Source organism: Tympanuchus pallidicinctus, unplaced genomic scaffold (genome assembly GCF_026119805.1).
Source record: "Tympanuchus pallidicinctus isolate F22 unplaced genomic scaffold, pur_lepc_1.0 scaffold5, whole genome shotgun sequence".
NCBI classification, from domain to species: Eukaryota; Metazoa; Chordata; class Aves; order Galliformes; family Phasianidae; genus Tympanuchus; species Tympanuchus pallidicinctus.
This window is the reverse complement of record NW_026294769.1, coordinates 35,349,660-35,374,536: the sequence shown is the minus strand read 5'-3', so window position 1 is coordinate 35,374,536 and position 24,877 is coordinate 35,349,660. Positions and strand designations below refer to the sequence as shown.

General features: G+C 40.4%; 1 protein-coding gene across 32 annotated transcripts in view; it reads right to left on the bottom strand.

Moving 5' to 3' along the window:
* DTNA (dystrobrevin alpha) overlaps positions 1 to 24,877 on the bottom strand; it is a 215,476-nt gene that overhangs the window by 91,131 nt on the left and 99,468 nt on the right. For 30 of the 32 annotated variants that reach the window (XM_052703253.1, XM_052703250.1, XM_052703252.1 and 27 more), the window contains one exon: positions 7,983 to 8,050. In XM_052703253.1, coding sequence (XP_052559213.1) covers positions 7,983 to 8,049 — 67 coding nt within the window. In that variant the 5' untranslated portion in view covers position 8,050. Of the gene's footprint in view, positions 1 to 7,982; positions 8,068 to 24,877 lie in introns of those variants that run through there. The other 2 variants (XM_052703268.1, XM_052703269.1) reach the window with 1 other exon arrangement.

Below are 24,877 nucleotides of genomic sequence, written 5' to 3'. Positions count from 1 at the left end.
TTTCAAGGAAGTGTTCAATTGAATCTTTGCACATTTTCTTTTTCATGATATTTTGGCCCTAGAATAAAAGAGTAAGAACTATCCTGTTCAGCTGAGCAGCCTCCTAGGCAGGAAAGGTACCAACCTAAAACAGAGCTCCTTAAGGGACTGTCCACACAAAACATGTCTATACAAGATACACTTGGGCTGTAAGAAAAGTGGAGTGAAATATCACGGCATCATAGAATAGTTTGGGTTGGAAAGGAACCCAAGGGTCCCAGGCTTCCAACCCCCTTGCCACAGAAGGGGCAACCAACTTTCAGGTGTGGTACTAGACCAGGCTGCCCCAGGCCCCATCCAAACTGGTCTTGAAAACCATCAGGGAAGGAGCATCCACACCCACTCCGGGCAGTCTGTTCCAGCATCTCACTGCCCTTTCCATGAAGAACTTCCCCCTGACATCCAATCTAAACCTTCCATCCTTGAGCTTAAAACCATTTTCCTTTGTCCTATCACTGTCCACCCTTGTAAAAAGTTGATTCCTCTCCTGTTCATAATCCCATTTTAAATACTGCAAGGCTGCAGCGAGGTCACCCCGCAGCCGTCTCTTCTCCAGGCTGAACAAGCCAAGCTCACTCAGCCTGTCTTTGCATGGGAGGTGATCCTGCTCTCTGATGATCTTTGTGGCCCTCCTCTGGACTCTATCCAACAGCTCCACTTTTTTCCTGTATTGGGGGCCCCAGACCTGGACACAATACTCCAGATGGAGCCTCACGAGGGCAGAGAAGAAGGGGACAATCACCTCCGTCTCCCTTCTAACCACCCCTCTTCTGATAGAGCCCAGGACAACACTGGCATTTCAGGCTGCAAGAGCACACTACTTACTCATGTCCAGTTCTTCATCCACCAGAACCCCCAGGTCCTCCACAGGGCTACTCTCAAGTTGTTCTTCTCTCAGTCCACACATGCATCTGGAATTACTCTGACCCAAGTGCAAAACCTTGCACTTCGCAACACTGAACCTCAGAAGGTTCACATGGACCCACCATTTTAGTTTGTCGAGGTCTTCCTGGATGGTATCCCTTCCCTCTAACGTGTCACTTGCACCACTCAGCTTGGTGGCACTGGCAAACTTGCTAAGGGTGCAACCTATCATCAACGAAGATGCTGAAGAGCACTGGTCCCAAGATAGACCCCCGGGGGATACACCTCATCACCGGCCTCCACCTGGACATAGTGCTATTCAACACAAAACTCTGCATACAGCCTTCTAACCAATTTCTTGTCCATCAAACAGTCCACCCCTCATATCCATATCCCAATTTAGAGATGGCCCTATCCAGCTTTTATGTGTTTTCCAAATGTTTTCTTTAAGATTCATCATGACATTATTTGTTGTACATATAGCCGTACTGTCACCATCCACCCACACTCTTTTAAACAACCTAGCACCTTTTCAAAGCAAAGTGAGACTCTGGCTTATAGTACTTTCTAGGTTGCAGCACCAACAATAAAGCAATTTTGGAGGCAGTAATGTTGCTTTTTTTCCCCCCTACTATTTGCACACAATTACTTTCTGATTATGTATTTCTGTTGATAAATCCTTGGAACACACTATCTAATTCTGACACAATTCACATTTTACCATAGTCTGAAACCTATTTGTTAAATCACTTCTGTAAAATATTGCTTCTCTTACATGGATAGTGCTCAAAAGTGGAAAGATGTGTGGCAAATGAGACTGAATTTCTAACTTGCCTACAAGGACTGCCAGTGGCTTCCCATTCTCTTCGACTACTAGCATTGTTTCACTGCTTCTTTTGAATGTTCTTCTCTATGAAATACTCTTGACTGTTCGCAAAAAGAAAAAAAAGAAAAAAAAAAAAGAGATGCACTGCAAGCTTTGGTTGCTTTTTCCACAGTAGATAATATGTGCTGGCAGCACAACAACTATGTTCATTATGAACTCCCCATCCGAGCAGTCTGGATACATATGAGCATGTCAGGTTAGACTATGGGTAGCCTATTGATTTGACATCCACTGGTGCATTTTGTGAGATAAGACAATCCAGACTCAGACTCTACAGAGTATGATACTAATTCACAAATGTTTGTAATTTGGAACCAGAAAAATGCCTCTTGTGAAGTAAAGTCAAACTAAACTCTCAACACAAGGAAAAGCACAGACCACCCCAGATTTGAAGTGAGGGTAAGTTCCTCCTTGTTAAGAGCAAGCTTCCTACTTAAAAAGAAATGAATAGAAGAATTTATTTTGTTACTATCTTGTGTAATCTTGAGCACAATCCACTTTCTAAATATACCATGGAATTTTAATCACAGACTTGCCAGTATTACCACTAGAAACAAAAACACTAGCAAAGTCCTCTATATCATTTGTTTTCTTCCTCTAAAATTGTAGAGTTTAAATTTTAACCAGAAGTGCATGATTTTTTATGTTGTTTTGGTTTTGTTTTGTTTTTTTTTTTGCAGTTTTCAGAAACTTTGTATCATCAAGGGCATGTAGGGCACATTAAGTACATATTTACACTTAAACATGGATTGTGTGGGCTTGCACACAGCTGAAGAAACTTAAATGCAACAACAGCAGGACAATCTGCTGTTGTACTGAAGCACACCCTTCATACTAATGCTAGAATTGAAGGTACTCTCAACATGCAAAACTGGGCATTTTCTGAATGTGGACATTTCTTCACCTATAACACATTTAGTTTATCACTAGAAATTAGTGTTTTCCCCTCTTCTTTTACTCTAGTTGAAACCTGCTTCTCTGGAAGTACATGTTAGAAAAAAAGAAAGAGAGGCAGGCTGTAATGATAGGAGACAGCAGATATAATTGCCTTTAATCACCTTCACATCACCCAAGAAAGGTACTCGTCACAATTTAGTAATAAATAGTAATAAAAGGAATAACTTACCCTCCCCTTTCCAAAGATCAGAGAACACAGAAAACTCCTAAAGGAGCTTTTCCTAAAGGCTAGAGACCTTTTCCATGGGGCTAGTGAGGGGTGGACACACAGGGTCCAGTGCCACAGGTGAACTGACCTGTTTCTACCTGTGCTCCCAGGGCTGGCTATATCCCTTCACTGGGTGCTCAATCACTGATTTGGGCCACAATCTAATGGCTCCCATATCAGGCAAATGGGAAAAGGGAGGAATACCTGACACAAAAAGTAGACAAGTAACATGTTAACACACTGAAGTGTGAGGAAAAAAAGTAGTAATCAATGAGTATTTGTGTATTACATGGAAAATAATCCCTCCTTGTCCTCCCAGTGCTCACTGCATATTTCAGAAACATTGCCTCAAAACAACAAAGCCTTCAATCTCATGGAAATAAACCACAAACCCTCACTGGAAGTTTGTAGAGAATTATCTCCTGGTTTAGGAGTTCATGACCATGTCAAATTGACTCAAGTTGATGGAAGCTTTGCCATTGACTTGAGCTGATACAAGATCAACTACTGTAGATAAGCCAGAGCACCTCCCCATACAATCAGGTTAAGAGAGCTGGGGCTTTTCAGCCTAGTAAAGAGAAGGCTCCAAGGGAATCTCCTAGCAGCCCTCCAGTACTTGAACAAGGCCTACAGTAAAGCTAGGGAGGGATTTTTTTATAGGGGCAAGTAGCAACAGCATGAGGGGAAATGGCTACTATAACAATCAGAAAGATCAACACAATAGAAGGGTGATAGAAGACGTGCAATGACTGAGAGACTGATGCAACAGAAAAGTGTTAGAAACATGAAAGGACTGCTCACCAAACATCTAGGCTCAGAGTGAAAAACTCCACAAAGGAGAGACATCCAGAAAGAGAACCTTCCTAGTAGGGGTCAGCCTTTAAGTGGGGTTTAAGAGAGGTGTAGCCAGGCTCCACCCCTTCCAGTCACACAGGAGAATTGCCTTCACCTGTGCTACCAGGGCTGACTGGGTCCTTTCCCCTGGGTGCTCAATCAGTGGTTCAGGCCATGACTCAACATTTATCCTACAGCTACAAACTTGAAGAAGGTAGATTTAGACTGGATATTAGGAAGAAATTCTATTGTGAGGGTGTTGAGGCTTTAAAACAGGTTGTCCAGGGAGACTGTGGATGCTTCCTCCCAGGGGATGTTCAAAACCAGCCTGGATAGGGCTATGAGCAACCTGGTGTAGAGGGAGGTGTCCTTGCCCATAGTAGGGAGCTAAAAAGTACAGCTGGATCCTGTATTTTGGTTACAAAAACCTCATGCATTGCTATAGCTTGGAGCAGAGTGGCTGGAAAGCCGCAGGGAGGAAAAAGGATATGGGGGTGTCAGTTAGCAGCCAGCTGAACATGAGCCATCAGTGCGTCCAGGTAGCCAAGAAGGCCAATGGCATCCTGTCTTATATCAGAAATAGTGCAGCCAGCAGGACCAGGGAGGTGATTGTCCCTTCCTACTTGGCACTGGTGAGGCCACACTTCAAGCACTCTGTTCAGTTCTGGGCCCCTTACTACAATAAAGACATTAAGGCCCTAGAGTGTGTCCAAAGAAGGGCAACAAAGCTGGTGAAGTGTCTGGAACACAAGTCTTACGGTGAGTGGCTGAGGGAAGTGGGATTGCTCAATTTGGAGGAGGCTCAGGGGAGACAACGACCTGAAAGGAGATTGTGGTGAGGTGGTGGTCAGCCTCTTCTCCCACATAACTGTGACAGAACAAGAGATAATGGCCTAAAGTTTCATCAGGAGAGGGTTAGGGTGAATATTTGGAAAAATTTATTCTCAGAAGGAGTGGTGAGGTATTGGAACAGGCTACCCAGGGAGGTGGTGGAATCTCTATCTCTGGAGGTGTTCAAGAAAAGGGTGATGTCGCACTGAGTGACGTGGTCTAGAGTGCTAACAGGCATAGGCTGATGGTTGGATAGATGATCTTACTGGTCTTTCCAACCTTGACAATTTTATGATTCTACAGTCAAAGCTAGTGGACACAGTGGAATGGGCCAAGCCTGTTCTTAACAGGCTAGCTGAATGAAAAGTCCTTATTTTGCAGAGCTCAGTATTGCAGACATACACCATTCAGTGCACCTGAGCTGATCCCTGGAGAACAGTACTGACCACATTTGATTTACCAGGATAGCCCTGGCCTTTGAGAGTGCACAGCTGCTCTGGACACATTAATGATTTTTTTTTTTCATTAAGGCCTTGCCTTTAAATTTAGAGAACCAAAGTCTTGATACACAGGACAGAAAGGGCAACCAGCTCCTCGTGCTAACTTGATCAAATATTTTGAGGAATAAATATTCACAAAAATCCATTTTCTATATTTCTATATTTCAAGGGGCAAATAATAGGAATCTTAACCATCAAACAAACAAAACGTTGGTAGATCTAGCAAGAAGGTGCCAGTCTCAAACTTCATACATGATACGAATTCCCTGTGAAATGGTGTATTGTAAGAGAAGTAAGAGGGGACTGGCAAGAGAATAGCAGGAGCGTTGTTAGAACAACACATCCATGACACACAGTTCTGCAGGGAACACAAAGCTTAACTAGACATTAAAAAAAATATACTGAAGTGGTACCTGAGGTACATGAAACCCTGTACTGGGTCTGGCTAGGAGAGAGCTGACTTTCTTTAGAGCAGTGTGCGGAGCACTGTATTTTTGACTTGTGACTCAAACAGTGTTGATAACATACCAGTGTTTTAGCTATTGCTTGCACACCATCTAGGTTCTCTTTTTTTCCTTTCTTAGTCTTCTGCACTGTGGTGCATCACTTGCAACAAAGATGCCTTGTCCTTCCTGACAGCAGCTTCTAGCATTATGCTGTGGCCTTTTACATCTACAAAGATGCTCTATATAGAGCTCCTGGTGGGGTGAGATCTGGATCTGAGGGCACACAGATGGACACTGGAAGGATCTACAGACCTGAGAACAAACAGACATTGTGGCTAAACCAGAGACTCAACTCTTGACTGTTGGTGAGGGACAAAGAGGTTCCCCATGAGTAGCATGGAGGGAAGCAGGAGGGAAAACCATGGCAAGCAGCCTGCTCCTCAGTGGGACAGATGTAAGGACATGGAAGGGAAGAGAAACATCACAGAAGAGGCAAAAACCACCTCATCCCTGAATAAGCTGTGGGATATGCGAGATGCTTGTGGCCATGATCCAGGAGAGCAGCTGGCTGCTCAAATGCTGGGCCAGTGGTGCCAGTGGTCTGGAACTGGAGGGCAGGGAAGCTCAGCAGCTGGGATCCCTCTCTAGGGACCACCTAACCCACAAAATAGTCAGAAAAGGGCCAGATGTCCGCAGCCTCTGGAGGCAGCTCATGTCAAGCATGAAGGTGATTGCTTTCAAAAACAAAGTAAACTACCATGGGCAGTGGACCACTGCTGAGGAAAATATCTGAGGGAATTAGCAGTAGTGGACAGAGTCTATAGCAATCTGGACAACAGGACACCAAAGATCCAGATGCTGTACAATGCACACAACCCATGTGGTGGAGGCTGGTATGCAACACACCAGAGTTATACGCCTATACTTTCGCGACAACTGGCTGCTCAAACAGACTTCAAGGCAGCAACCACACAAAGACTGTCCTTCCAACTTCATGGATTCAAAGAAAATCTCTCTTCCTCATTCACCCTATGGGGCTGCATCTCAGCTGAGGAAGCACTGTCCCAAGAGGATCAATGATTCAAATTGAGTACCAAGAGCATTTCTTCCTTCTTATCCCTACATACTATGGAAGGAGATAAGGTCCCCACAGTACTTCTCCACAGTGATATAGAGAACTGGCTGGGAAAGATGGCATGGGTTGTTCTTTCCTTGGGAGAAGGTAAATATATTTGTGGGATTGCTTTCACCAGAGGACCCAGGCAAACTTGGTGGGTAATGTGTGAAGATGGTGAAACCCAGTATGCACCCTAAGGAGCTTTAACCTTGGGGGGAAATAACCCATGATTTGAGTTCTAAACATCATAATTATGCCCAAACTGTATGTCGCTGTTGTATGCTATCCTTCTACGTCAAAATACTACAGCAGGTATCACCTGAAACAGTGGACGATGAGCCTTGTAAGGAACTGGGCATGTTCAGTAGTGATCCAATCTAAGCCAGTTTCTGCGCACAACACAACTCACCGCCTATCCTATCCTTAGTGACCACCACAACAGATGGTGCTCAAGTTATGGTTAAAATTAACTGAACACACTTCTACAGACATTTGAATGGGTACCTTATGGACAATTGATGGGAATGGCTCTTAGACTAAAGGAATTGTAACTGCCTATGTGCTAAAGGGCTGGGAGAATGGTGGATCATATAAGACAGGAGCATGATGCAAGTGATACGGAGTAAAACATAGTGATTGTACTGGGTTTGGCTGGGATGGAGTTAGCTTTCATAGCAGCCTGCACAGTGCTGTATTTTTATTTTTGGCGAGAACAGCGTCAACAATACATCAGTGTTTCTTAGTTACTGCTGAGCAGAACATCAAGGTGCTCTTACTTTCCCACTGTGCCCCTGCAGTAAGTTGGCTTGGAGTAAGCAAGAAGCTGGGAGGGGATACAGTCAGGATGGCTGATCTGTAATAACCAGAGGGGTAGTCAGTACCATACAGCATCATGCTCAGCAATAAAAAGTCGGGGTAGAAGAAGAGGATGAGGAGTTTTGTCTTCCAAGGTGGGCACTCTTCAGAGACTGGCTGGGCACCGGTCTGCTTTTGGAAACATTTGCCCCCCCCAGTCCCCTTTCACTGCTACCTGTGTATTTCAGCATATTCGTCTCAAGAAGGCATTAATTTAAATAATATCATGTAGTGTAGAAAAAATACAAAAGCCAGTATAGGAAATTCATTTCTCCTGATATTTGGTTAAATCAGCCCATTTTCCTGTAGTTTTGTTTTCACAATATTAAACTGTTTGTGAAACAAACGTATCAGTTACTTGAGATGGAAAGCTTACATAAATTTTACTGACATTGCAATGCAAGTGGCTTGGTCTAATACAGTGAAATTTCTAGGAAGTACTTACGCATTTCTGCAAACAGCTGCCTTCTTTCTGCCATGGTATTTCCTCTTTTCCCGCAATCTTCAATCATTCTGGAAGACAAAATCATGTGAAAAGCCTAAGTACTATTCCCAGACAGAACATTCACATTTAAATATCCATAATCGATCCCGGAGAACCTTTGTGGATGACTGGTGCTCCACATGTATTCAGTGCCTTTTGCCAGCCTCTTTGTGGCATGGTTTGGGGGAAAGCTGGTCCCAAAATTGCCCTCCATTCCCTAGACTCAGCTTTCAAGCATTTGTTTTCCCCCTCTCTATCTCCCAAAGGCAATGTTCAGTTTTTCCGCTTGATGTAACTAACTGACTTACATAACACAAGCTCTGAAATTCAGTTTAGGTTTTCTTAAATAAGGAATCTTCAGTTTAAATTATATAAGAGAGAAGAAATCATAAAAGATTCAGAAATTAGTTTGCAGCTTAGAAAATGCTTTTCTAACCAGTTCTGGGTGGAAGAAAGAAAAAAAATCACACAACAAAATCCACACTCCACAACATAACACCTCTATTTACTCAAGCAAATACACTCCAAATATTCATTCAAACTCAGGACAGCATGTTTCTGATTAAATGAGTTCCAGAAAAAGGCTCAGAAGTAAGAATATTTTGTCCTGCAGCCTTCAGAATATTACTAAGAACACTACTGCCAGATAGAGAATAGAAAAAAACTACGGCTTCCCTCACAGCTGGCATTCAAACTGTAAAAGACTAAAGCTTCCAGAATAAACATCTTTAGAATCACTTAAAAAAATGGAATCTGTGTCAGCTTCACCACTTCCTATGGATAATTACTCTAGCAAAACAAACCTGGTTCAGGCTCTGACCCACATTTTAATCTACATCCTTATTTCAACTAGATCATGTCAAATAACATTGGGCCATGTGGGATGAAAAGGAGATACTATGTAGAGGAACAGAATCCAAAATACTCTGCTGTTTTCAATAGCAAACCCACACATGTATTTAATAGGAAGGATAAAAGTATTAATTGCTCAAGTCTACTATCTGCCTACCAGAGGACTCTGGGCGGAAGACTAGTTTCCTTTTATTTCTTGGAGAAAGGAAAGCAGTCACGTAAGAGATTTCTGATTGTTATTTTTTTTCTCTCCATAATGCACTGCTCAAATGAAGTGCTGGTACATTACAGCTGCCTTTTCCCAATATCCTATTCAAGTCTGAGAGTATTGATAAAGGTTCCACTAAAGTGCTGTTTATGGTGGACATTTTGTGATGTGAGTAGCAGTCTCATTACAAAGTGGACAAAGGGCATGGCTGTACAATGTTTATAGGTATATTCAAGTTCACTCATGCTCTGATTTGGCTATGAGAGATACAGATGTGTGTACCATGGCATTAAGCTGAGGAACTAATATATCCTGCCTTTCTCTAAAGATAAAAGCCTTCAGTATGATGCCTTATTGAAGTGGCCACACGGCCTCTGATTTGGAGCTAGTTTGTGTCTTGCTGGCTGGGAGGCGTCAAGGAAGGCTCACAGCAATCTGCAAAATGAGGTAAGCCTTAAGAGACCCATTCTACATTCTAAGTAACAGGATTGTTTGTACCTGGACCAGCTTTACATCTCCCATAAAATATGAAAAATCATGTAATCCCACTAATCCCAGCTCGAGTTCCCCACACCTTTCTCTTTCTAATTGAACTTACTGTAGCAAACAATTTTGCTTTGGGAAATTACTATATCTCCTACAACAGGTGAGTTAATAAAGGCAATTTAAAAAATAACATTTTTTAGTCAGGCAGGACAGCTGAGCGAACACTTCAGAGCAAATGCAATTCTACATTAACATTTATTATTTGTAGAGTGGTTCACAGAGCATCATCTTTTTTCTTTGACTTTTACTATATTCAGAGTTATTCTACCAACAATATACATACTGTTCATATTAACTGACCAAGCCTGGGTTATTTTCATTTTGGCACAACAATTACATCACCTTTTTCAGTTTCTTGATACAATTTATACTTATGGATAACACAGATTCTTCTCCATTGATTAATTTGGCATTTCTTTCCAGAAATGTTCAATACAGTCCATCTAATAATCACTGGATCTGCAAACATTCCAACCTCTGACTTGCTTCAGTGTTTATTGAAAACAAAAAGGGTGCCACTTTATTCATGCTTTCCTTACAATTCCTTGTAGATAAAAGCATTCTTTAGTCACAGCTTTTACATACAGACAGAGCATTCATTGAGCATGGCTTACCTGTGACTGTATTCACCGTGTGAAAGAATTTTCCCAATCAAAACCAAATGAAAAATGCATTTTTCAAATAATGCTAATTCTAAAGCAAGATCTCATGTTCCTCCAGGAAGCCTTTTGCTGAAGTATCCTTATACAGAGGGGTAAAAATCATCAACTAGTTTTCTCTTTTGTGCAGTCCATCCTTATTTTTATTTCACTGGTGGTTATAACTCTTTATATGAAAGGTTCTTTGGACATGGTCATCATTTTTCAGAATGTCCCATATCTACTGAAACACTTCATTCACAGCTGTGAAAACGGCAGTATATGGAGACTATGAGATTTGACAAGGGCCTCTCCCTGGAAGCCTGAGTTACATGTATATATATATACAAGTAACTTTGTAAGACTCTCACTGCAGTAGCTTTTTTTTGCAGATTTCTGAATAGCCTTCATCCAGAATACTCCTAAAATTCTCTCCAGTGGCATATATACCATTAAGCCAACGAGAACATTAGCACCGGCAGTATTATCAGAACTATCTTCTGTCCCTCTCTTGCATCTTTCTGATAGAACTAACCAGCCAACCAAATACAGATGATGGTGATCACTACTATTATCTTTGGGTTTCTTCTGATAGGAATTCTAGAATGTGTCCAAGCCAAGGCTCAACTAACACCGCTGGTGATGAGTGCTGCGCATCTTCTTTTTACCCCTTCACCTTGTTCCAGCTCACAGATATGCAGCTCAGCTCTTTAACTCAGATTACAGAAACTTGTACATGAGGATGCTCTGAGCTCAGTCCTTGCAGCTGGCCATGAGCATAACTGACTGTTGTCACATTCCAGTATTTCTTGTCTGGCTTAAAACAAATGCCAATTCACAAAAAAAGAGGTATCTTATGTTCTACAAATCACAAAGTGAAGTTTAACATATTTTACAAAACAGAATAAATTTTTACAAATACTAATTCTTGTACAATCTTCTCTCAGTAGAAGAGACATATTTCTCTTCCCTTGATGCCTTCCACTATCTTTTTTCCTTCTCTTTTCTCCCTGGGAAAGAGCTCTTCTGTACACAGGGAGAACACCTACTGTGCATCTAATTAAAATTCTTGTCATGGACTAATTAGTGAGGTACTGATTAGCAAGGTATTAAGCCTTCAAACATTACAGGCATTCTAGAGCAGAAATAATTAAGCATAAGGTTTCCAGTTACTGAAAAGGATACCATGAATGTTTCACTTCCACCGGTGCTTTGAGCTGAATGCCTTTATGATGTCAGTAGAGTTGGAGGGAAAACAATCAATAAACAAATGGCTTAGCCCAATTTGAGCTGTTTCAATGACAATTTAATCTTCATGCTTGTTGTGCATCAGAAGCATAGCTGGTCTATTTTTTAGTATATTTTATTTGTTTATAAAATCTGAGAGAAAATACCATACATACATAAGGTGAGAACTTCATGCCTTACTTTTCTTTCCTTTCCGCCACTTTGATTTATGAGTAATATAGCAACCTCTGTCTCACGTAACTGTTTTTTTGGCTTTAGTATTTCTAGGATAAATAGCTTTTTATTAAATTCTGTTTTAAGTCATCAATTGGTGTATTACCAGCTTCTTGAACTTGGCAAAAGCAACACCTGCTAGCACTAAACCATTTGCTCCAAAACCCAAAAGGAGCTAACTGCCTGTTTAACTGGAAAAGGAGCTCTCTTCTTGAGAGCTCCATAAATTCAGGAAGAGACTGTAAGAAACTCCTAACGTGACACTCACATACGTGCACAGTTTGATGACTCTGAGAAAAGCCACCCCCATTAACACTTTGACAAATCCCTGTGTTGTTTATCAGTGACAGATGAAGTGCCACAGGGAGTCAGGAAGTGTGCCAGCGAGGAAATCTCATACACTGAAATTGATTAATTGTGGCATGGAAAATTTATAAACTCCTACGTGATGGCTGTGACGCAGCTGCGCGTTTTTACAACCTTGACACAAGAGCTCCTAACCCAGATCAGTGACATTCCTGCCTGCCTCGTAGACTGGATAAAAGTTGTTCCTTCCATTGCAGCTGGCACAAAAGAAAAAAAACCGAACATTTCTGTCTGCCTGAGTCTTGTCTACTTCTGGTTGGGAACACTTTGGGATGTAACTTATAGTTGTATGTTTTGATCCAGAATCTTGGTAAAATCAACAGTGAGTGTCCCGAGATCACCTCCGGAAAGAATAACTTCATTTGGTAGAGAATATCAACAGGGCTCAAGCATCTGAGCAGCATGTATTTTCCTGGCATGGAAATCCCCTGATCTAAAGAGCTACTTCTTAATCTAACATGAAATGTCAAAATACTTCAATCTAAAAATTTGCTTAGGTATCTTTGGGAGTTGGAGGAATTAGGATGAGGATTAGGAGAGAACTGCAGGTTTCTCAATGGCCTTTCTTCATGCTGCTGACAAATCAGATGCTATTTTCTACACTGTTGGTCAAAATTTAAAGACAGGTTTGACTAGACTATAGCATTCCTTTTCAGTAGCACAGGCTTCTTTCTGTCACTGCTTGGGCCAGTTTTATCAAAGTGCTGTTGCTCCTTTTTAGGCATTTTCAGCCCCAGAAATCCCAATTTATGGAAATGAAAGAGCCTGCTAAGGTCCAGCTTACAGTGATCTGATAAAGTAGTGAAAGAACTCTAGACAATACGTGGGTTTGAAGCACTATTCACTCTGGGATCACAGCAACCTGAAAGAACAGATTTTAAACCTACAGTTCTTTTCTCCCATCTTCTCCAGATTCAGTCCAGTTAGCTGGGGGCTGCCCGTTTAACTAGAGCAGAGTGATAGGTGCTCATTTTAAGAAGAATTTGGACCAGAGAACAGAGGGTTAAAAGGGACGCCAGCTGAAAGTGTATTTGCAGTCACCAACTTCAGCAACCTCAGCAATTTTAATAACTGAAATCATCAAAGGCCATTTCAGAGTCCTCTGTCACTTAATGGATTTATTGGTGCCTTACAAACGTCTTGTTCCACATCTTTTAATGAAGCAGGTCTGTAATAGGACTCTTGCAGCTTTACATTCCAGGATAAATCTTTGGCACTATAATAAAATTGTTCAGTGCTCTTTCCTGAGGCTAGGTATAATTGCATTGCACTTACAGTGCTTGTTTGTATTTTTATCTAGATGAGATTTTTACATTGAAGGAGACAAAATGTAAGCTGTTGCTAGGCTTACATTCTGCATGAGTCTCTGCAATTTTCCATCTTCTTTTATTTTTGTCATATTTTTGCAATTTTAATACTATATAAAAAAAATCTCTCCTGATTTATTCCTTCAGTAAAATGTGCTGTTCATTTTTAAGAATTTTCCACCGATTTTTTCATCAGTTCCCCTTCAGGAGCTTCACATTCTTAGGAGGAAACTGCCAAAAATGCCCAATAAGTCACCTACTGCAACCCATTTTTGGAATGCTCAGTATCCAGGGAAGTCTTGAGTGTTACCCAGATCTTATTTGCAAGGTCTGAAAAACAAACTCTGATGAAATTTGACAGTATAAGGTGAAAGGGACAGTATGGAGGTAGAAAACATGAGAGACAAAGCATTTGAATTTCATATGTAACACTGTACAGAATGAGAACCGTAACAGAGAATGTCATGACTGGCAATGACAATGAGGGAACAAATCAGCCACCAGTCATTTTCCGTGTGCACTAGACATTGTCAAGTTTAAGAATTCAAAAAGTTATTAATTAGGCCAAAATATATCCAAAACCCTTTCTATGGGTGCCTGTAGAGTGTAGATTCCAGCTTTTCCCCTCAAAACTCAGAGAGGGACTTCTCTCAACAGAAGAGACCCTTACCACTTGAGACAGGAAAGACATTCAAACAAGGCAGTCCTTGAGGCTGTCACACACAAGGTGCTCAGATGTAATTTTGCAATCACGTGCTTTTAGAGTCAGCCTTCTTGGCACTCTAAGAAACTACTCTGTTGGCTGAAGCACTGCAGGAAAACCAACGTTCAGTGCTTCAAATGTATCTTCACCCTCTGAGAGTATAAAGCAATCCAATAAAATCATTTTGTTCAGCTCCAAAATCTTTTTCTCCAGTGCTCCATTGACATAACTTCTGATAAACAATTCTGATAAAGAGCAAGATTGATATCAGCTAAATGGTGCAGATTTAAATGCAGCTCTTCAAAGTTCTATTCAAATGCAATCTTCAAATTATACTTAGTCCAAGTTCATTAAATATTTTAAAACAAGTTAAGCGGATATTGATTTTCTTTATACTTCATAATGTTTTGGAGCCTTTGTACAGCTGAGGGGTTGTTATGAATAACTTCTGCTAACAGCCACTTCTTTTTTTATTACACTAAAAACGCATTTCAGAAAAAGAACAAACTCCCAAAACTCAGACACAGAAATTGACAATACGCAATGCCAAATCTGCCTGTCTGATGTGTTAATCTGTTAGTGGAGCTCTGCCATGCCCTCCTCAGGGACCTGGATTTCACCCAAAATGTAGTTTTTCATTCAACATTTGTTTGGCTTTTATTTTTTCTTTACTATTTTTTTCTGAAAAACAGGATCGATATTGTATTGATTACCTCTGAAAACTCAAGTTTGCAATTCTACTTCTTTCATTTGTTTAGACAAAGAATAGCTTGTAGGGAGAACCTTCATGAAAGTCAGGGGACAAAAAGCTATCAGGACTTTTATCACAGAAAGTATGTAATTGATACACCAATACTTTGCTGCGATGGTCTCCTCTCAGTTCTTTTCATTTGCCATTGTAGAGGCACAAAGGAGGCTACAGGATGTCAGATATAATTAAACTCCTTCTTAGTCAAAGATTTCTTTTCACTTCTTCTTGTGTTGGCATAATTAAACTCAAATTCATTTGAGTAAGCTGTCAGTGATTGTGTTGGGAAGCATTTCCTGGCTTCTGCCAATTTTAATAAGACAAGTTGTCAGTTTTTGCAAATAGGGATTTGATGATTATTTGCTGGAGAACAGTAGGTAGAATTACAAAAAAAACATCTAAATAAACCAAATATTAGCTCTGGGTGAAGATACATTCCTAGGCAACTGAAGTTATTAAGCCTCACCGTGCACATTGTGAAAATCTTTCACTGAATGTATTGTTGAGTAGTCAAATTAGTAAAGAGAGAAGCTGCTGTTTTTTGTCACCACACCTGATCAATAGTTTCAGCATCCAAACTATTAACTGAACGGCCATTGATTTAGAGAAGACGAAACAACCCCATCAGCTAAGAAGAGTTTTCACTATTCAACTGAGAACCACGAACTTAAACTTCTTCATCTTTATGCATGAAATAGGCCCCTCTGGACTTTTTCTACTTTCTGTTTTTCCGAAACATTTGTAAAAAATAGATTCCTGAAGACGTATTCTCAATTCTACCTCAAAAACTCAGCTAAGAAAGATTCTTTAAAGTCATTCCCATGGAAATCCAAGTTGCTAAGAAGACCTAATTCAGGGAAGAGTGGAAAACAAATTACAAATGAAAGACTAATGAGGCACTGATGAAACTCTTCACATATATTTTTTCATAGTGGTAGCTGTTAATTTGTCTTAAGTATTAACAGCAGTTGCTAGAATAGCAGACTGTCAGTAGGATGGCAATTATTGAATTTATGAATATATTTGGAAAAAGTATGCCTTCTAAGCAAAATAAAAGCTTTGATTACTGCATCTTTATGACTCATGCAGAGAGAAACCAGATCTTTAATGCAAGTAGATTATCCTAGGAGCTGATCAGATCAATATCTGAAGAAGGTATGTTAGCAATTAGCTATTGTCAGAGAATAAAGATGTGAGATTTTCTCCTTTTTATCTGAACGTATCCTTTCTGTGAGTGGTCTGATGACTTGGGTAAAAGTAGCACAACTTCACCATTATCGTAGCTCAAGCTCTTTTAAAGGAGACACCATCTGGTTGCTTTTAATTCTGCTTTCAAATACCAGACCACATTTAAGGATGCAACTCTGAGTCTTACAGCCTTAGAAGTTGTAAGTTTGTGGTGGAATACAACTGCCATCACAATTATTTCATTTGGCAGCCTTAGCTACAACAGTTCAGTTCTCAAGATACTCAGCTAAAATACTAACTATACAAAGACAATGCCTGAAATCAGCATTTGTACATTCTTATTCTGTACTGGCCTGCATACTCATGAATAATCTCATAAGCAGTACACCAATACAATCTAGTTATATCCAGAAGAAACATAACAGGTAGCCTGGCAGTACCATGTGTTAAGAGAAAAAATGGCAGAAAAAAAACCAACCCAAGCAATAAGACATCTAAATTTGTTAAAAGGTAGGTGATCAGAAATCATAGTCAGATACAAACATTTCTGTTGCCTCCTAAGAGTGAACACAAAGGAAAGGCAAACACAGACAGACTTGAGCTCAACAAAAGCTGTCTTTAATATGTTCTTATTCAGCAAACCCTTCATACACACATTAGACATAAAGGATATGCTTGAACTCCGTTGTGGTGACTGAGTATTAAGTGAAAAGGAATGGACTGCTGAACTAGACTCAAAGATTTTTCTATTTTGTTCTCAGTAAACATCTAACAGAAAAAGATGTACTTGGAAATGGCACGTCGAGGAGTCAAAATAACTTTCAATACATGACTGTCTTTATTCACATGCAGAGAGGTATCTAACAAAGAACATACCTCCACATAGCACGTAGAAGTTTACAGAGTACTGAGGTCACTTGGAAAGCACAAGGAATTAAAGAATTAAAGAGAAGAGGATCAAACCCATAGAAATCTTTTCCTCTTTCATCCTCTCCATTATCTGGGCGTATGTTGAGATGCTATTCAGAACACATATAAAAGTGAGCTGTGGAAAAGACCTACATTTTATGTCAGTTTATACATCAGTGGTTATTCCTCAAGTATCCCACCACAGAAGGCTAACATAAGCTTTTCTGTTACAAAACTGCCTTTGACGCAAATATATTCTGTCTTTGCCTCCCAGCAAATGTAGGCCTCCAGTTGCTGAACTACTCTCATGCAGTATTATCAGATCCTTTCTTGTTAGGCTGGATAACTCACTGCAGTGATTAATAAGGTGCAGCTGTTTATTCAAAGCAGAAATTTCTGCGAAACTAACCATTAAATAAATAATAAATGTATTTAATATTATGGCAACTTCCATCCTTACAATGAAAAAATAGATATAAGGTGATGAGGGATTGTAATAACTTACAGAAGAAAGACAACAAAAACCAACCCCCTCTTATCTCAACAGGTTAAGGATGAAACGAAACCTAAACAAACACAAACTAAAAAATGGCTAGTCATATGCACTACTAGCTAGTTTATTTTCTCAAATAAAAAACCCAGTACACCAAATTATTTTTAACCTAATTAAAATCTGACATTATTTTATTAGGCAATATCATCATTACAACAGTGTACAGAAGAAAATGAAATACAATATAATTACGTAGCAAATAATCTTAGACATTAAGCCAGAACACACATCTAATGTTTGAAATATGGGTTGCAAAGCTAATGGCTGGTGATGCCTGTAAATGGATAAGCAGAAATATCCTGCTTTGGATGATTCACAGATCCTGGTCTTTCTTAGATACACGCAGTAACACTGTTTGGACTTGAGTTACTGCTATATATACAAAACATGCTTGAAGAGGAACATTTTTAACAAAAAAATATTAATTGTATTGTGAAGGAGTATTTAGGCTATAAACACCCCTCCAATGCGGAGCAAACTTTTCAGCTGGTAGAAATAGACTTGTAAGCAGACATTCATCTGGAGAAATTTCAGTGTCCTGAAATTACCTCTCATATGGCAAGGGGAGAATGAGAATGTGAAGAAAGCAAAGGGGAGAACAGCAACGTGGAAGAAGAACAGCTCACCAGGCTGGCAGCTACGTTTGCAGGGATTCCTTGTGTGTTTTGAAATCCCCCAACAGCTGTTAAAGAGACTTTTGTTCATGTAAACCAAGTAGATAGTTTCTTAAGAATGCTAATGTAAGGGCAGCATATGTAGTGTATAAAACACACTCCTATGCGAACATAGCAAGGGATGCACAAAATGCAATGGCCTTTGTGGAAAACTTAATTTTGAAACACTAACTACAGGTTAGTGGAGGTGTCAAAATTGTCAAGATACTGTCACACAACAATTCAGATCTGTACATGCTTCTGTCACGCTTAACAAAAGATTAAACTTCCTCAGACTAATATCAGTACAACTAGAAGTTATTCAACAGCCGCACTGGACTTCCCCATCCCTGTTCTTAGGTCACAGTCACATTCAGAAGAGGGATTTAAACACACTAGCTGAACTGGCTCAAAGAACACCCAGTGGTGCAATCCCAGTCACTGAGCTTCTAGCTCTAAAAGTGTGATTTCCAAGACCCAATACACTTACGTAGGTATTTTGCAGACTGGTGACCAAAATTGGGTGGCCACCAACTATCAGATAGGCTCACAGATGATGAAGGAAAGAGAAGGGATGATCATGTGAAAAGAAGACTGCTTGCAGCAGTGTGGAGGGTGCTAGGGCCTCCAGCAACTTGCAAGACATGATGCATTTTGGAGAGAGATATTCCAATGCTAAATGCTAAATGCAAATTAATTTTTTTACGTGAAATATCAGGGTTCTGTATAGGTATAACATTACAGAAATACTAACAGTAAAATAACAGGTATTGATCATTTGTACCTGTTTCTCCTCAGCAAGACTCGCTGGGGTATTTTGTCTACCATCAGGGATTTACAAATTAGGCCACAAGAGCATGAGGATGGCATGAACCCTCAGGGAGAGAGATAATTTATCTAGGCTTGAACATTGACCAAAAAATGTATTTGAACTGACTGTGACAAGCAAGAAGCACACTAGTTTGGTGCACTTAAGACTAGCAAGTAGCTACAGATCCCTTCCACCTCCTGAAGCACCACTCACAACCTCCAATGAGGCTGCCAGCTTCTTGGTGCAATGCCCCAACTGCACATCAAACATCAACCTGTTTACTTCAAAGAACAGAAACTGAGACTGACAAGAGCTCCATGCCAGTCTGAAGTCTCTCATCACCACCTTGACAAAACCACCTCCAAAGAGAACCCTGCTGAAAGATGCAACAGATACACTGGTACAGAGGCATCTAACTGGAAGTAGTTTAAGCAGATTTAAACTAAGCTGCTTAATGATACTTAAAAACAAGAACAAGTGCGCCTCGAGTGCCATTTGCTTAATAATCAGATCATGTCTAATATTCTTCTGAGCATTCCAATGACAACAACAAAAAAAGGCAGCAGTGGTCTGTGTTATCAAATGCATCAAATCAGAGCAGGAAGGAAGAGACCTTCTCCCTTGTTTGGCTCTGATTCAACCTCATTCAACTACTACACTCTGGTTTAGGCACCAAGTTGTCTGAAAGCTATTGACAGAGTGGAAGGAGCGAGAAGGAGACATGGGGCAGTAATCAGAGGATGGAGACAGGACAGTCTGATTTCTGGGAAGAGAGTAACATCAAACCTACACAGTTTTGCTGAATGCTGATGAACTGCAAATAAAATAGTTGTATGCCACTGATGCTGAGAGCTGAATTATTAGGTATGATACATAGGGTTTAACTGGGAATAAAAAACTGATACTTAAACAAAGAAACTGTCATATCTCAGAAAGGGAACTCGGAAGTGAAAGATGTATTAGGCTTGGGCAGTCTCTCAGGAAATGTGGAGAATGCCCTACAGTCTGTCTTTTAAAATTATCCCAATAAATCTTTATCATATATATTGTAGGCTCAACTATATTTTCAGTGAGCTGAAATGGAGACTGTAGAAGTGTTTCATAGAAAGATCCTCAGATGGTATAAAATAGAAGAGAACCATCTTTCATTCCACATGTGTATACTCATTTTTTCATCTTACATATTTCATCATTTAGTTTCTGAAACAGTCAGTCTTTAAAAGAGGCTAGCTCATTAGCCACATCCGATTCCCTTATTGCTATTTCTGCCTTCACTATTACCTTTTTTCTGCTGCATCTTTCCCAAGCCATCCACTTTGCCTCTTCTGATTCCTGCCTCTCAGACTTCCTGTGTTGTACCACAAAGTTGTGATATCCTACAACAGACTGCTTGGTGACAGTCAAGCACTTTGTTCTTGCCTCAGACTGCAGTGTAAACAGAGAGTAAAGGAATGCAAAGAACTGCACAGCTGGACTTTGGATTCTGGGCTCATCTTTCATTTCTTCTGAAAGCTCAATGGCTGAAACATGAAAAGGACTGAAGAATGACCAGGCTTTCCTTATAGCTATGAGAAAGAAGACAATATACACTATACATGAGCAAAATGCATTAAAATCTTACAAGACTACGATGAGTAGTGCTAGAACTGTGAAGAAGCTGCTCTTTCCTTTAGAAAAAGGAGCAGGTGAAGCCCCTTTGTACCAGTGACTCCTTACATGTTCTTCACCTTCTACTAAAACAAGTTCTGATGGGTCATTTTTAGGACTGGGCTCAATTAACCGATACTTTTCACAGGGTGCTTGAGCTACATGCAGAAACTGAGTATAATGGAACTTTCTGGAGCAAATTCTACCACTTCACAGCTGCCAAACTCCTACAAGGTCAGGGGTATGCTGTCCCAATACTCTGCAAGGGAGTACACCCCATACTCCCACCTTGGTCTCCAAGGTGGAGGAATCACACAAAGAGGAAAGAAAAACCTGTGTGGTGGGTGGAAAAACACCAGTGAGCCTTGATCTACCATCACAAAGCATTATCATGATGTACCTCGCTCAGAGGAACTAAGCATCAAACTGGAGACTGTCTCAAGGGTTTCTAGAGGCCACAGGTCTAGGGGCACAGTAAGAGATGGGGCTCCAGATCAGGAAATGAATGACTCCTGCGTTTTAGGACCCTGGGCCAAGGCAAGACAAAGCTGTGGCAAAGTCAGTAAAAGAAGTAAAGGCAGAGGAGAACTATGACGATGTAGAAAAAGTAGAAAAGGGAGAGAATGAGTAGACGTGCTGAATGAACACAGTGTAATACAATGAGCAGTGAAGAAAAACAGGTGGGCCTATCTGCTACATGAGGCAAGCGGCCATCTTTTCAACCCGTGTCTTAGTTGTGGGGGCTCACTTTTGCCAACTAGATGGAGTACAACCCATTGCAGGACTGCAGGGCCTTGCAAAGACTCTCTGAGCTGGGATTTCTACTGTCCCCTGAGAAAAGCAATTCCAAGCAGAATTCCTCAGGTCTCCCACTGCAAGGTGGTGGCACCTCCCCACAGCATTTTTTCTTGAGATCCAACCTGGGAAGGGCTGGAGGCGACCTGGAAGGCACAGGAAGACTGACAACACGCAGCTCAAAATATCTCCAGCACCATCTAAAGGACTGAAAATATTCAAGTCCAACTCAGTTTTTCAGCTAAAAAATTTCCAAACCCTAGAGAGACAAAAACTTATTCTGTTTTTTCAATCCATTACTTATTGACTCAGTTTATCAGTTATTTCAACTCTATTTCAGCTCTTCTAATACCTGCTTTCACTACAGATGCCCAGAGGCAAAGGTTACTTAGGAATTAGAGATGTGAATTCATTTCCAGAGGCAATGAAATAGATTTAACAAAATCTATTGGGTAAATATTTAGCTGCAGGCCTGGTTTTAAGCAAGGCTGTGGAAGTGTGGTTTTACAACAGAAACGAGTCAGAAAGAGAATTTTGAAAAGGCAGACAGGACTTTTCTCGTTATTTACAACTTTATTTTTTATTTTATTTACAATTTTGCCACTCAATCTTATTCATATAGCAGCCAGAGAAGACAGATATCTCTGCTTTGAACAGACTTAGATGCTGTAAGGTGTTGAAATATTTGGCAAAAAAAGGCCTTTTGATGGTGTTCCTTGCCTATGCTTCATTCTTCAACTGGGAAATACTGAAAAGATTTCCACTGGCAATCCCCAGTGCCAGGACCATTCATTTATATCAAGTGCAGTCATTCCTCACTATATCAGCAGCAGGCTATTTAAAGTAGTATCATCAATTGCATTTTTTTTTTTTGCACATCACAGAGATTTGAGTAAGGTAGAACAGCACTACAAAGTAACGCTTTTGGAGGTAAGCATTCGTATGTCAATTGAATGAATTGCCTATGGGAGGTCATCTAACAGATGAGGGCCCACAAGAGACCAGTGTGGAACAGATCTTCATTCAAAGCAGCAGTGATCCTGGAAGCCTTTCAAATATTCAGCTTCTGATAAAGTCAGTCGGCTCACAAAGGTTTTAAACATAGCAGTCACTGAGCTATAAATAACCCACGGCAGTAATAAGGTCAAAATAATGAGGGGAAAAAGTGGAATGGAATTCCTTCAAACTTCATTTTTCCATCTATTTTCTCATGTAACAAAGAAAAAGAAAAGATAATTTTGAAAGTTGTGTTAGCTAGTAAGGAAAATTCAAGTCCGAGACAAAAACAGCTACATTTCCTTTCTTTTGAATGATCTACTGAAATTGTACTGTCTGAAAAGGTGACATTGTCTTGGGGGGAGACTAGAAATGTGTGAAAATGCTGCAGGACTATTAATTATATGATCATAGAATGGCCAGGTTGGAAAGGACCTCAAGGATCATGAATCTCCAACCTCCCTGCCACATGCAGGGACACCAACCTCCACATTTAATACTAGACCAGGCTGTCCAGGGCCCCATCCAATCTGGCCCTGAACATCTCCAGAGACGGGGCATCCACAGCCTCTCTGGGCAGCCTCTTCCAGCACCTCACCACTCTCTCTGCAAAGAACTTCTCCCTAATATCCAACCTAAATCTTCCCTCCTTCAACTTAAAACCATTTCCCCTTGTCCTGCTATTATCTACCCTTTCAAAGAGTTGACTGCCCTTCTTTTTACCCTTCAGGTATTGAAAAGCTGCAATGAGGTCACCCAGCAGCCTTCTCTTCTCCAGCTCCCTCAGCCTCTCTTCGTAGCGGAGGTGCTCCAGCCCTCTGATCATGTTTGTGGCCTCTCCTCTGGACCAACAGCTCCCTGTCTGTCTTGTATTGGGAGCTCTGGACCTGGACACAGTACTCCAGATGGGGCCTTATGAGGGCAGAGTAGAGAAGGACAATCACCTCCCTGTCCCTGCTGGCCACCTGTCTTCTGATGTATTACAATACTAATTTACAAAACCATGAACTAATCTATTTAAAAAAAAGGGAGAATCAATCTTTTCACGTGCCTTGAAGTTGGTACAACTGCCAACAACAGTTAAATGACATCAGCCAAACTCTTCAACAGTGTTGAAAGCTGATATCCTGGAACAGTTTTACGTAAGCTACTCTGAAAAGGAAAAATACACAAAACCCAATGCTTCCTATGTTCATTTGCTCTCCTTTTAGCTTTAACATGCAAACATATTGAAAAAAATTCAGTTAATCAAACTTGAATGTTTGCTACTATAAAAAATACATATAATCTTTGTCTTGCCTGTTTAGTTTTTGGTATAGCAAAGGATTAGAAAAGAACAAATACATCACTCTCAAGTGTCCAAAAGGGAGCGAATTTTTTTTGCCCCCTAACGGTCACAAAAACTCCTCCTAGGTAAGGAGAACCCTCCCACCACTCATCTCATCAAAACAATGAAGTTATCCCACAAACTCTGTATTTCTTCTGTTCAGACAATTTTCTGAACAAGAAAAAGAGAACAACTCTCTTTTCTTTTGTTCCCATTCTCCTTAAACACACTGAGCAGAGACTGCATCTGTGCACCTCTGATTATATCATGATAAAAGTCAGTTTGTTTTGTATTTGTTGTCCCAGTATTGCAAAAACTGACTGCAAAATTGGCAGCAACTGAATGCACACAGGATAGAATAGCTTTTAAAATTAAGACTTTTAGGCTTCCTATGGGCAACAGCTACTCAGAATAATCTTTTCTTCTCTATCTTTACTTATGAAAAAGATTTCTATACAGATTTCCTGCTCTTCTAGGGAGGATGCAGCATTTGAAATACCTCTGTCCTGTTACAAAGGTTTTTCTGCTTGTTCTGGAAGCCAGGGATATAACCGCAACAAATGTGAACTTTAAAATACACGTATCTGTTCATGCTGATACTTATGGGATAAAAATACAGACTTGGAAAAAAAGGAAATTTGATTTACATTTCTCATCCTTCTCAGAGGGTTGCTTTAAAAAAGAAAAAATGTCTTTCGTTTCATTTTTTTCTCAGTAAACAGTTCTTTTACGTTCCAGTCAGGTAACTGTCTGAGAAGGTAGATGTCAGCTCTTTAAAATTAAGGTTTTAGTGGGTTTTTTTTTTTGGGTGCTGGGTCAAAATTTTGCCTACAACGATAAACAGCAGACACTTGGGGAGACTTGTGCCTGAGGGCGCCTGGCCAGTTACCATGAACACTTGAGCAAAATATTGTGGCAAATTTATCTTGGCTGGAACAAACACTGCAAATTTTATTTTGACAAAATGGCATCTTTGTACAATCCCTGCTTCTTAAGGAAGTCCATTGTAAAATGCATGTAAAATTTCTTGTTTCATTGCTTCCAGGCCCTCAGGCAATCCTCAGATTAAACACCTGGAACAAGCCAGGCCTGGCAAAGCTCTCTGCTCTTCAAATTACTGCCACACAGAGAAAGGGCAGAGCTGACGT